This window comes from Chiloscyllium punctatum, chromosome 2 (genome assembly GCF_047496795.1).
Source record: "Chiloscyllium punctatum isolate Juve2018m chromosome 2, sChiPun1.3, whole genome shotgun sequence".
NCBI classification, from domain to species: domain Eukaryota; kingdom Metazoa; phylum Chordata; class Chondrichthyes; order Orectolobiformes; family Hemiscylliidae; genus Chiloscyllium; species Chiloscyllium punctatum.
In genome coordinates, this window is record NC_092740.1 from 113,496,160 (window position 1) to 113,510,837 (window position 14,678).

Consider the following 14,678-nt stretch of genomic DNA (forward strand, 5'->3'; position numbering starts at 1 on the left):
TCTATGGTTCAAAGTAGAACTTTCCAATACAATTCATTCCAATATATTAGCCTTTTTGTGAATTGTCCTGATTAGTGCAAGATGAAAAGTTTTGACAAAATGTCTGTCTTCAGCAATACTCTGGACTCTATTGGTGAGTCTGTTCTTAATGTTGTTTTTCTTAACAGTACTTTAATAGATAAGCTACTTAAATAATTTTCATGATCCGCAGTATTCTTTCTGATTTCTTTATCCTATTGTTCTTTTTCAGACACTTGACCTGATGACTGACGACATGGTTGTTGTTGCTATAGCTTCGCATCATTTTTTTGGAGAAGATCAAAAAACAGCAGAATTAGTTGCTCTTGAGCAGAGATTTCCTGAATGGTGCGTTGTCTCCAGCTGGTCCAGCTCTTACAACTTGTTTGTCTTCTAACACTCGGATTAAATAGTTAAGACTAGATGGAGGTAACTCCATTTGGGTAAAGTATGGCATGGCTGGTCTGGGACAAACTGAATCGACTCCCAAAGTATACTCTAGGTTGGTGGAGCATGTTCTCTTGTAAGATCAGGAAATATCTTGCATGCAAATGATCAACTCAAAGTCAGTAAGTAATTTGTTAAAAACATTAACTTGAAGCTTGCTCAGTGTCATGGTCAGTAAGGCTGGTGTTTTTCATGTGAAGAAATGTTGAGCAAATCTGAAACATGGCAGATGCTATGATCTCCTGGTTTAAAACAAAATCTAAATCCTCTGTTTAACTCAGTTGTCCCTTATTTTGGTAGTAAAAGGGTTATATTTGACTCTGTGAGGACCAGCACAATCTTCCACAGCCAGCCTCCTAGTGCCCTGGCACCTTTCAGACCTCAGGGATCCTTGTTCATTGTGACATGAAGATCACTTGAATCTTAAGAGTATTACTGTAGACATGCACGTACACTGAGTTAACTGTGTTCTCTTGGTATTCATGATGTATAATGAATACTTAAAAAATACAGTAACGTGTAATTCAAAATGTATTAATATAGGTTGAGAATAGTGAGTGTGAACAGATGAGGTGAAAGTAATGTTGGTGTGAAACAAATTAGTCATTCGCCTCTATTTTCTTTCAAAATGCATAGGATTTGGAATATAAGGGCCAATTAATCAAATAATGATTTTTCAGTTAATTATTTTCAGGGAATTCTTGGGAAACCCAAAGGACTAAAAATTGACCCTCATGATGACTATGGGTTAATTGCAATATTGCTGCTCGTACTTCTGGTAATAAAACTTTAACAGGAGACTATTCGAATGAATAATTACTTTGTCAGCGTGAGGTTATCTGGGTGTTGTCTTGTAGCATGGCTAGTTTTGATTTCCTCTCTATTCCTCCTGTGTGAGTGGGGTAGATTGAGCAGATCCTCAGCCAGTGGTGCTGCAGATAATTAAATTCACTCGTTGTAAACAAGCAGCCCACAATGGAAATCATCTCAACACCAGGACTGCATGAAATTTTGAACACAGTTTAACACGGTGCGGTGCTACTATATATGTGTTAGGATGTAAATAATGCAAATTTATTAAGAACTCATCATAGTTGGTTCTCTTTATGGTCTGGAACCATATTGTTATCTTGAATATAGGCATTACTGTTAAAACCAAACTACTGATGGACAGAATTCCTTTTTGTTCTTCGTGTTTCACATTTGCATGTTGCTCGGGGCACCTTAGTATGATATTATACATCGATTTTACACTAAGCACTGCTTTGGTGGTTTACATTAACATTTCTAAGTAGGAAATAATTTTCTTTTGATCCTATCTTATTTCAGTGTGAAATTTCTTTGATTTATCTTACAGACCTGAATCAAGTTCTTTCTAATTAATAGGACTCTAATAATGAAAATGGCACTGATCATTTTGTTTAAACTTGAACAAAAACAACTTTCATTAAACTGATGTAAATGACTTCCAATGTTTTGGTGGTTTTATTAAGGTGTCAGAGTTTTTACTGACCTGAAACAAGACTCTCAAATATTTGAATGGTCCAAAACCAACCTTTTATTTTACTTGTGCATAGACCATCTTTTCTCTTGTATACGTCAATTGCTATTGGAAATAACTTTAAGAGTTATCCGAATAACAGTCTTTTATAACAAAATGATGGGAAAGTCTATACATGACTTAGTAATAAGCACAGTTATGATAAAATGCCATGCTGATAGAATGGATGGAGCTACGGTTAGTATAGTAAGATCACAGTTTGTTCAGCTCACAGACGCTGTGTTCCTTTTCTAGGGATTCTAGCCAAAAAAGGCCTATACTTGCTAAGGCTCTTGGATTATGACCACAAGTTGTCTGCTTTAAAATGGTTACTGTTTTATGCTTTTAGCTAAATACTTTTATTGTTAGTAATCATACATTTTAATCCTTAAACTATTTTGTCCTTTCTTGTAATCATTAAGCTATTCCATTTTTCATGCTGGCCTAATCAGCAGTTTTATTCTTGCACATTCCTCCCTTTTTGTCCTGAAATGACAACCAAATTCTAAATCTGAATGGAGCCGATTCCTTCCAGGACTAACTGCACGTCTTCTGATGGATGGGCTAAAGGAATAATCTGGAATATCATAAGAGGCAGCCATAGTTTGTTTAACAAAGAAAACACCAAGAATTTTACAACAGGAGATCAGAACAAGAACAAAAATTATTTTTTTAAGAAGTCCCCTATACAATAGAGCTTCCTCAGCTATCTAATAGGGAATGAAGCCAGATCTGTGGTCCCCATGGTACACCTGGGTGTATTTATAGTTCTTCCTCAATTTTCCTGACCTTATCTGCTTCCTTTCAGATATAATCAGCAAGATTAATGATGTTTTCAGAGGAGTCAGGGATGTAAGTGCAACATTCTGATAATCATGTTGTTTCTGTGAAAGCCTGTTTTTGGCGATGATTCAAGTTCCAGTGATGGGACAGGGATTGAAGATGATACGTGTGGGGCATAACATAGGCCAAGCAACAAGAGCCAGTCCATGTTGGGGGCAACCAGGCACAGATCCTGTTTCTACAAACAAAATGTGTGCCATTGTATGGGACAGACCAAGTTATATAGTCAGGGACCAGACATAGTTAAAGATTTCTGCTGATACAAGGTTGATTAAATTAACTTTAGATGGAGGCCAAACATTGGGTGTGACATTAAAATATTGGGTTTATTCTGACCTGCAGACCAACCTCTAGGCCTGAATCTGGTGAAGCAACTAGAGTCCACTAATTTTCCCACCCTTGATGTGTCAGTGATGGTGACAAATGGAGTGTGGGAGGTATTAAACCAGCGCTCAAGATCAGAAAGGCCGTATCCTGTTGTTTGCCACATATCATGGGAACATTTTCTGTTAGGTTTAATTAATTACCATGTCAATGCTCATTATAAGTTCAATATCAGCAGACACAATTAAATATTTCAGATCCCTCAAATTCCCCCTTTTTGATTTAAAACACTCCAAATTAAAATTCAAAAGTAAACTTACATCTGACATTTTGTTTTCTGATAATTGTAAGGGCCCTGAAGCATCTTGAGTATACAAAGGTAAGGGGTAAAGGAGCGAGTGAGACAGCACTTTAGAAGCTGAAATGCGACATACAAGGAGTGGCTTCAATATTTGCTGAACACAACAAGCAAGGACAGAATAAGCACTACATTAATAATTTTAAAAAATCAACTTCTCCATCTTAGGCTATTGTAACAATTTTTATCAAGCTTCAAGTTCAGTCACTGATTGCTCATTAGCATCATCAAATTTCCTCAGTTCTCTTTTTTGAGGTATCTGTACGTTGCTATTTTTTAAAAAATCCTTTCACTTCGGCTCACTATCGCTTTTTTAAAGCCAGTTTCTCCAAGTATTATGTTTGTCTTATTGTTTAAACTATGCTTTTGTGTTCTTCCAAGCCCCACACATTAATCCATTTGTCAAGTAGGTGTCCGTGTCTGAGGCCTGCTCTTCAGTGCATTTTTTTTAAACTCTTGTTCTGGTTGTTACCTCTGAGGTGACATTCACTTTTACACGCATCCCAAGACCATGTCTTGACTCCCACACGATCAATCAAATGACCCATGCGGTTTTACTTCTCTCCACACATGGTCCCGATGTCTCGGGCAGTGGCGCAATCACCAAATCAGTTGTCTTAAAAGGAAAGATGAGAACACAAACATCACCAAGAGAAAGTTATCAATTTAGGACTCTCTCCTAATTTCCTTTTCATTAAAATACATTTTAGAAGTCAATTGCCATTTCTACCCACTATTTGTTTTTCTTCTCCTAATAACTTCCATCTCTAATTACTTCATCTCATTCAATTTTGTCAGTTAACTATTCCTATCTATCTAATTTGATATCTGGAGAAATCTGTAGTCCATGGTAAATTATCTTATATTTTAAAACAGAAGTCAAATGTTTCTGTTTAATTCAGGCAAAACATACTTTGTTCTTTCTCTGAGATGACCCACATATCTTAAAATTACTTTATAGCTTATTCTAGATATTTGACAGACCTCTGCAAATTTCCAAGATCAAAATTCTGTTTCACCAAAGTCACAAACAATTTTTCACAGTATTTCTTCAATGTTGTTAGCAAATGGCTGGACGAGTTGAGGATGCCTCCTCCATCACTGTGTTGCGACCCTGAAGAATTGTAGACCTATTCAAAAGTTTGTATTAGTATCTGGAAAAAACATAAATTAACCATCCATTCCACTTCAAGCAGAATGGGTTAATTAGTAATGGTTTAAGAGGTGGGGTGATAACTCCTGCACATATAATTATATGTTGTGTCTCTCTCTCCCCCCCTTACAGAAAATGTTATAATTAAGAAAGGAAAAGCCAACCTCCTTGATAGTTTTATTTCAGACCCTAGAACATATCAGGATTTTATTCAGAGAAATTTCCAAAATGCCAATTTTTCTATTACTTTGATACTTTCATACCAAAAATTCATTTACAACGAGAAAATCTTATCATCTGCAATTAAAGATTCACTCATGTTAAAATGGTATTTGGAAGTTCACTCTGGCCTGAAAATGAAATTCCAAACATGTTAATTTCCAATTTCAAGAGGTAAATTTCTCCCAATCTTTATGACCCAATTTTAAAATCAACACTTGGATGCAGAGTTGCTAAGGGCTGTTATTGCTTTTGCCATCTTAACAAAATTCATACTCAATCTTTTTTTTTTAAAAGTCTTCAATATGAACTGGAATTCATTTATTCAAAAACCAATTTTATAACATAAAATGTGCACAGTTTCCAACTCTGAAATCCATTATAATCACCTGGTTCTAATCTCTCAATTTAAATCCCAAATTTGGTCCTTTAAGCAGTTCTGATTAGTCATTGCTCATTTATATTGTTAAAGGCTGTGAAATAACTGTAGCTACATTAATAAAAGTCTTGCCTACTCACATTAATTGCTTTGGTAGACTGGTAAGATTCATGGTAATAAAATGGGCGGCACGGTGGCACAGTGGTTAGCACTGCTGCCTCACAGCGCCAGAGACCTGGGTTCAATTCCCGCCTCAGGCGACTCTGTGTGGAGTTTGCACATTCTCCCCGTGTCTGCGTGGGTTTCCTCCGGGTGCTCCGGTTTCTTTCCACACTCCAAAGATGTGCAGGTCAGATGAATTGGCCATGCTAAATTGCCCATGGTGTTAGGTAAAGGATAGATGTAGGGGTATGGGTAGGTTGCGCTTCGGCGGGGCGGTGTGGACTTGTTGGGCCGAAGGGCCTGTTTCCACACTGTAAGTAATCTAATCTAATCTAATCTAAAATGCTTCTTGTGCACAAATAATGACTAATCCAAAGAGACAGATATTAACAATAGCATCTTAACTTTGTTACACGATTTTTACAAAATAATGTTGAACTGAAACGTAATTTCCCTTCCTCACTGAGAATTGGTTATAGAATTGTGACTGTTACACAAAATTACAACTCTCCCTTTCTAGCGCGTGAAGACTCTATTTAGGCATCACAATTGGATCACCAGTGTAGAGTAATCCTTTCAATCTGAGCCAATTAAAACACTTTTGTTTTCCAAATGAGATGCAGCAGTCTTAAAATATATGGTAACAAACGAGTCCAAAACAAAAAAAAAATTCTGCTTGTATCATTTTCTGAAAACAATATTGTTGGTTTGGGATATTTTAGATCCATCTTGATGTTTTGTTTTACATTTTTAATTAAATTATATAAAGTTTACTGTAATTCCTCCACTTAATGTTAAAGTCTGAGGTGATTTTCCTCAATGTTAGGGTTAGACTTTTTTTTTGAGAAATAAGTAGAAACAGCTTGCACCTGAGGCCAGGGTGCTGAAAGGTTAATGTCACTGTACTATACCGCAAGATTGAATTTAACTGATTTATTAATTACAAAATAAACACGCTTCAGAGAACTTTGATAGGATAGCAGTGTGCAGATTGATTTTAATTTCCTTACAATGCCACTTTTTTTTTCCTTCCTTTAGTCAATTCTCTGACTAGTCCAACACCTAAGGATAAAAAGGGGGTGAAGTTGATCTTTGCCAGTAGAATGAAATTATGGGTGAGTTGAGAGCAGGTTTATACTGGTCTCAAATGGTGCAAGAATCTAAGGAAAAGACTTTTGAAAGATTGTAATGTTTTCCTCCAGATTAAACTGATTTGAATTAAATAAGATTGGCTTTCATGAAAACATAGAAGAATGTGACTAGTTAGAAATTGACAGTAGGGTCCTCATGATCTGGAAGAAGAACAGGTGGGTTAAACACTTTTTTTTAACCGGATTTGCATTTCATAATCATTGGTTCCTTAAAAAGGATATTACATTAGACATGTATGTTCCACACTAATACAGACACACACCACACTTCCAAATCATCACAGATTCCCAAAACACAAACTAAATTCAAAGCATTACTGGATCTCGAGCTCCAGGGAACAAAAACACAAACATTCAATCACCAACAAACAAATGTGCATTCAAACCAGACCACAAAGAGTTAAGACTTAGTTCGGTGAATGCAGTACAAACAGTCGGTCTCTCTGATTTAGGACATCTAATTGTTTAAAGTGATCGCAATTAAATGTGGTATTAGATGGAAATGGCTCCTCAGATTTTTTTTTTAAACGATGGGTTTTACAAAAGTGTTATTCCCCATTTTAGACAATTAAATTTAAATTTGAATATTGCTGACTGGATCTCAGGATAATATAAACTTAACGGTCCATGGAATTTGCATTGCCTCACTGAGGGGGCTGGGCTCTGAACCTCTCACAGAGACAAACTGACCATTACCTCCCAGGAAGGACTTTCCTGTTTAAGCCTTTAATCCTTTTGGGAGGGTCTCCATGCCCATTTTCCTTGGTTCATGGCAAAGGACTATGGTACGTATTTCATTAATAGCCCTGTTGAGTTGACTGGCAGGATTGGGGAGACTAACCATAATCGTTCTGAGTTCTGACAGGGTCGGTGAACCTACATTGCCTGTCCTCCCTGAGGATTAGGGAAATAATATATTGGAAACATACCAGGGGCATGGTCAGTGAGTGTCATTGCTGCTTCCATATGTACTGCACCAGGTCTGCCACTGTCCTGACCCTGGCCCTTGGGACTGTTGATCTTCCCTGTGATTATATCTCACAGCTTGCCTCTGTGTTACTGTCTGTTGATGTTTTCTAGGGTCTGTTCTTAATCTTACTAAGAAAAATCACAAAACACTGGGTTATAGTCCAACAACTTTATTTGGAAGCACTAGTTTTTGGAGCTCTGCTCCTTCATCAGGTGGTTGTGGAGCAGGCCCATAAGGCACAGAATTTATAGCAAAAGATTAGTGTCATGCAACTGAAATAATATATTGAACAAACCTAGAATGCTGTGAAGTCTTTCATCTTTTAGAATGGGTTGCGGGTTTTACTTCATTAATATGTAAATCCCCAAATAATAAAAAGTGACATCTCAGCTCAGACAATGCATTAAAGGTCTGTCTGTATCCCAAACTTGAGTCAGACTGGTTCTATTTCCAAAGTGGAATTTACAAAGTATTACATGGATTGGCTGCCTGCAGATTGTGAATTTTTGAGCAAAATAGAATATATCTGCAAATACAACTACGCTCCATAGACTTGTGTGTACGTGCATGAGAGAGAGAGAGAGAGAGAGAGTATGTATTCATGTGAGTGCATGTGAGAGTGTGTGTTTACATGTGCAAACTTGGTAAAGTGTGAGAGCACGATGGAGTATAAGCCTGAGAGAGCTGCTGTGTCTGTGTCAGTATGCAGACCCTCTCTCATGTACATATATACATACACACACACACCCTCTCACTGGCTTATATTCCATCACACTCTTTGCCAAGCTTGTGCACACAAACAAACTCCTTCACGCACTCTCCTGAAAACACACACACACTCACTGTCTCTCTCTCTCTCTCATGCATGCGCACACACAAGTCTATGGGGTGAATTTGTATTTGCAGATACATTCTATTTTGCTCAAAAATGTACAATCTGCAGGCAGTCAATCCATGTAATATTTTGCAAATTCCACTTTGGAAACACAACCAGTCTGACTCAAGATTGGGATACACACAGACCTCACACACCTTTAATGGATTGTCTGAGCTGAGATGTCACCTTTTTTAAATAAGAACTTAGTTATCTCAAGAATGAGACTTAAAAGAAGTTCTGGGATTTACATATTAATGACCTGAAATCTGCAACCCATTCTGAAAGATAAAAGACTTAACAATCTAAGTTTGTTCAATATATTATTTCAGTTGCATAACACTAATCTTTTGCTATAAATTCTGTGTCTTATGATCCCATTCCACAGTTACCTGATGAAGGAGCAGTGCTCCGGAAGCTAGCGCTTGCAAATAAAGCTGTTGGACTATAATCTGGTGTCGTGATATTTAACTCTGTCCACCCCAGTCCACCAGTGGCACCTCCACATCATATTTTCCATCTGGTATTGTCAGCAGGGTGGCTGGTGGAGGCGTCTAAATGATGATCTAACATCTCATCCCTTGGAAACTGTAGCTGTTGTGCACACCTTGGGTCTTGCTTAGGCCTGATAAGGCAGCGGTGGCGGGAATAAGAATAATTATCTCATTTTGACCTCTAACGTCCTGGTTCTCCTGTGTAGAGAGCGGGGCACTTGGCTTACATTCTGTAGGCTGTTTAACTATCATTGATGGTTTTCCACCTAGTTGATAACCAGCTGCAACTTGCTGTGGCTTTTCTTTCTTTCTTCTTTCCTGCATAACTTGCTTCAAAATCTTTTTTCCCCTCTCTTGGCTTTCCTTTTCCAATCTCAAAGTTGCTCAGTGTGTCTGTTTCTTACCTCTTTTAACTGGATCTCGATCTAATAGGTATACTTCTAAACAGGATATTCCTCCCAAGTTAAAGGCGCCATCAGGTGGAAATTGCTGGCAGCTAACTTTAGTTCACTTTACCCAATTTTCTAAATGGTCAGTTGATGTCTGGCAGGTTTTGTAACATGAAATAGGCTGGGGCACCTTTAGGTGGGATTTTACAAGCTCTGGGACACTTTTTGTATTATACATCCTTAACTTGGCTGAGTAGTTTTAACATTTTCTCGGTCACTCTATTCCCTTTTTTTTCCGGATTAGTGGTGCTGGAAGAGCACAGCAGTTCAGGCAGCATCCAAGTAGCCTTGAAATCGACGTTTCGGGCAAAAGCCCTTCATCAGGAATAAAGGCAGTGAACCTGAAGCGTGGAGAGATAAGCTAGAGGAGGGTGGGGGTGGGGAGAGAGTAGCATAGAGTACAATGGGTGAGTGGGGGAGGGGATGAAGGTGATAGGTCAAGGAGGAGAGGGTGGAGTGGATAGGTGGAAAAGAAGATAGGCAGGTAGGACAAGTCCGGACAAGTTATGGGGAGAGTTACTGAGCTGGAAGTTTAGAACTAGGGTGAGGGGGGGGAAGGGGAAATGAGGAAACTGTTGAAGTCCACATTGATGCCCTGGGGCTGAAGTGTTCCGAGGTGGAAGATGAGGCGTTCTTCCTCCAGGCGTCTGGTGGTGAGGGAGCGGCGGTGAAGGAGGCCCAGGACCTCCATGTCCTCAGCAGAGTGGGAGGGGGAGTTAAAATGTTGGGCCACGGGGCGGTGTGGTTGATTGGTGCGGGTGTCCCGGAGATGTTCCCTAAAGCGCTGTGTAGGAGGCGCCCAGTCTCCCCAACGTAGAGGAGACCACATCGGGAGCAACGGATACAATAAATGATATTAGTGGATGTGCAAGTAAAACTTTGATGGATGTGGAAGGCTCCTTTAGGGCCTTGGATAGAGGTGAAGGAGGAGGTGTGGGCGCAGGTTTTACAGTTCCTGCGGTGGCAGGGGAAAGTGCCAGGATTGGACGGTGTGTTGTTTGGGTGCGTGGACCTGACCAGGTAGTCGCGGAGGGAACGGCCTTTGCGGAAGGCGGAAAGGGGTGGGAGGGAAATATATCCCTGGCAGTGGGGTCTGTTTGGAGGTGGTGGAAATGTCGGCGGATGATTTGGTTTATGCGAAGGTTGGTAGGGTGGAAGGTGAGCATCAGGGGCGTTCTGTCCTTGTTACGGTTGGAGGGGTGGGGTCTGAGGGCGGAGGTGCGGGATGTAGACGAGATGCGTTGGAGGGCATCTTTAACCATGTGGGAAGGGAAATTGCAGTCTCTAAAGGAGGCAGCCATCTGGTGTGTTCTGTGGTGGAACTGGTCCTCCTGGGAGCAGATCCGGCGGAGGCGGAGGAATTGGGAGTACGGGATGGCATTTTTGCAAGAGGTAGGGTGGGAAGAGGTGTAATCCAGGTAGATGTGGGAGTCGGTGGGTTTGTAAAAAATGTCAGTGTCAAGTTGGTCGTCATTAATGGAGATGGAGAGGTCCAGGAAGGGGAGGGAGGTGTCAGAGATGGTCCAGGTAAATTTTAAGGTCAGGGTTGGTGAAGTTGATGAATTGCTCAACCTCCTCGCGGGAGCACGAGGTGGCACCAATGCAGTCATCAATGTAGTGGAGGAAGAGGTGGGGAGTGGTGCCGGTGTAATTACGGAAGATCAACTGCTCTACGTAGCCAACAAAGAGACAGGCATAGCTGGGGCCCATACGTGTGCCCATGGCTACCCCCAGATGGCCTCCTCCTTTAGAGACCGCAATTTCCCTTCCCACGTGGTTAAAGATGCCCTCCAATGCATTTCGTCTACATCCCGCACCTCCGCCCTCAGACCCCACCCCTCCAACCGTAACAAGGACAGAACGCCCCTGGTGCTCACCTTCCACCCCACCAACCTTCGCATAAACCAAATCATCCACCGACATTTCCGCCACCTTCAAAAAGACCCCACTACCCTCCCCACCCCTTTCCGCCTTCCGGAGACCGTTTCCTCTGTGACTACCTGGTCAGGTCCACGCCCCCCTACAACCCACCCTCTCATCCTGGCACCTTCCCCTGACACCACAGGAACTGACTCGATTTTACTGACTCGAAACAAGGCTCAGACAAATACTTGAATTGTCCAAAACCAATCTTTTATTTTACTTGTATACAACGGAAGAAATCATCTATGCATATCAATTGCTATAAGAAATAACTTCTAAGGGTTATCCGAATTACAGTCTTTTACTCGATGTCGGCTTGACTAACAAGTTGTCTGCTTTAAAATGATTACTTCTTTATGGTTTTAGCCAAATAATTTTATTGTTAGTAATCATACATTTTAATCCTTAAACTATTTTGTCCTTTCTGGAATCATTAAGCGATTCCATTTTTCATGCTGACCTAGTCAGCGGTTTTATTAATAATGAAAATAGCACTGATCATTTAGTTTAAACTTGAACAAAATCAGCTTACATTAAACTGCTGTAAATGGCTTCGAACATTCAACTGTTACAAATCAGCTAATAGTCTTTGAAGGCTATCGATTCATGCCTTTTAATATATTTTCCCAATCCATCACATTTCCTGAAGAAGGGCTTATGTCTGAAAAGTCGGTTCTCCTTCTCCTTGGATACTGCCTGACCTGCTGCGCTTTTCCAGCAACACATTTTTAAGCCCCAATCCATCACAGCCAATTTGTGCATCATGCCTTTATAATTTCCCTTACTAACTTTAATAGCCTTGCTTCAGAATGGAATTACTTCATTTTCACGCATAGTGTAAATTTCTATCATATTGTGGTCACTCATTTCTAAAGGTTTCTTTACAACACGATTATCAATTACACAGTTCATTGCATAATTCTGGATCTAAAATAGCATTTCTCCAGTTGACTTCTCAAAATATTGCTCTACAAAACCATCAGTAGCACATTCCACAGACTCATCCTTCCATTGCTTCAGTTCAGAATTGGTTTACCCAGTCTACATGCAGATTGAAGTCACCCATGATAACTATACTGCCCATGCAAGATGATATTCTCATCTCCTAATTAAAACCGTGCCCCACACTACCACTACTATTTGATGACTAATAAATAACTCCAACCAACATTTGCAGCCCCTTGCTTTTCCCTAGCTCCATCCAAACCAATTCCACATATTCTTCTTAGCTGAGATCCTTCCTTACAAATGTACTAATTCCATTCCTACTATCAGCACAACTCTACCTCTTTTTTCTTCCTATCAGACTTTCCTAACTATCAAAGACTCTTGAATACTCAGTTTCCAGTCCTAGTCACCATGCAATCATGTTTCTGTCATGGGGAATTAGCTCATATCCATCCATCTCTATTTGTGCGGTTAGATTGTCCACCTTTGAAGCATTTTCAATGCTAAGCTTTATTTTTCCTGTTTTCTAGTTCTCTTGGCATTATTTTGATCTCCTGATTAATAACTGAGTTCTAATTTGGGTTACTCCTCAGGTTCCCATCACCCTGACAAGTTTGCTTCAACCCACTCTACCAGCACAAGCAAATTTCCTTGTGAGAATATCGTACAAGTCACACTCTCAACTACCTTCTCCCAGTCCCATTTACCTCTCCACCCCTGAGGCTCCCAGCCTCATTCCTGATGAAGGGCTTTTGCCTGAAACGTCGATTTTCCTGCTCCTTGGATGCTGCCTGACCTGCTGTGTTTTTCCAGCACCACATGACTCTAATCTCCAGCATTTGCAGTACTCATTTTCACCTAGTCACTATTTGTCTCACTCTGAGCAGTCAAGCTAGTGCTGTACTAACCCATTATCTACTTTTCTGTCTGACCACTGGAGAATAAAACATCTTTACCTCAACAAACAGACAATAAGTGAGTAAAATTCATGCTTGGAACCTTTTTCTGTTTTATAACGTGTCAAGAAGACTGGTTATGGTTAAATAAAATTCCACTGCATACAATTAGAAAATTCTGTTACAATGTTATCATAGACCCAGTCAGACTCTTGACTCAGAAGCCAACACACGCATAGGAAAAACAGCTACCAACTTTGACATGCACAACAAATTGAGTGTTGGGCTATCAAGATGCCAGTTTATGAGGTCTGTGTTTACAGAGTTTGTATTACTGGGAAGCAAGGAGAATTTACACCTACACAGAAAGGTCATTCAATAATTTTCATCTTTGATCTCTGTGGCATGTTCTCATTGAAGGACAAATGTCAGGGTACCCTGAAAGACAAAATCCCAGTCTGCTAGCACCTCTTGGGTCAAAAGAAATGAGGGAAGTGTTGTGATGGTCAGTCAGAATAATGCAAATGTTTAGAAAACTTTTAAAAATTGCATTTTTAAACTTTGAACTTGGTGTAGAGACTTTGAATTGGAGTCAGAGGGCCGCTGGATATGTTGCAACTGCAATATTTGTCAACTTGCCATAAGATTCCAACTGATTTACAAATGAGCATCCCAAATGGCAGTCCTATGGAATTTCATGCCTACAATACATGTAGAAAAGGTAGGGCAAGCTACCCCAAGAACAAACACAATGAGAGGAACATCTTGATACATCTTCAGAGAAAGACGTTAATGCTACGTGAAAGAGGCAGCAAGAAACAGTTCGTGGTCTGCTGTAACCAGTTGGGCAGCTGAAGGAAACAGAGAAGGAACAACTCTCTCTCTACTTTATACATTGCTACCTGCAAACCTTACTCATGAAACAAACCTCTGGAAATTCAACTGTAAAAGCCATCACATATTGAAGCAATCTTGGAAATCCGAGCCTTCACTTCACACAATGCAGTACTTTGATTTGGATGCAGTCTCTGAAGATAAATAGAAATACCTGTTTGCACAGCAGCACATCTCCTGCAGAGTGATAAAACTGCAGCTGCCAGGATTCTTATCTGAGTTTTGGTTTAAAGTTATTTTCTGGGTGTGTGGCCTACATAAAGTTTCCAAAGCTGACATACGGGAGGCTGGAAGAACAAGCAAGCCAGGCCGCAGCAGGAGGTGGAGAAGTCAGTGTTCTGGATATTAACCCTTCTTCAGTCCTGACATGCTGTGTTCTTCCAGCTTCCTGTTTGTCTCTTTTGGATTCCAGCATCAGTAGTTCTTTTTGTCTCTAACTATGTTTCCAAAACTGCCTGGACAGAAACTTGCCTGACAATATGACAAACGACTGTCCAAACCCCTGCTCCTGTAATGGCCACAGTGGGTGCTGCACATGCACAAGCCATTACATGGAATATAGGGACATATATAGGATATAGGAATATAGGATACTTTCTGTGGCATGTTACAGCTGTGTGCAAGCACAGGATCATT

The 14,678-nt window shown here is 40.1% G+C and overlaps 1 protein-coding gene across 2 annotated transcripts in view; it reads left to right on the forward strand.

Annotated features, from left to right (window-relative positions):
- The window catches only part of ermp1 (endoplasmic reticulum metallopeptidase 1), a 48,520-nt gene extending 46,590 nt beyond the window's left edge, over positions 1-1,930 (forward strand). For both annotated transcript variants that reach the window (XM_072587399.1, XM_072587408.1), the window contains exon 15: positions 251-1,930. In XM_072587399.1, the coding sequence (XP_072443500.1) occupies positions 251-415 (165 nt within the window). In that variant the 3' untranslated portion in view covers positions 416-1,930. The remainder of the gene's footprint in view (positions 1-250) is intronic.
- The last annotated feature ends 12,748 nt before the right edge of the window (positions 1,931-14,678 follow it).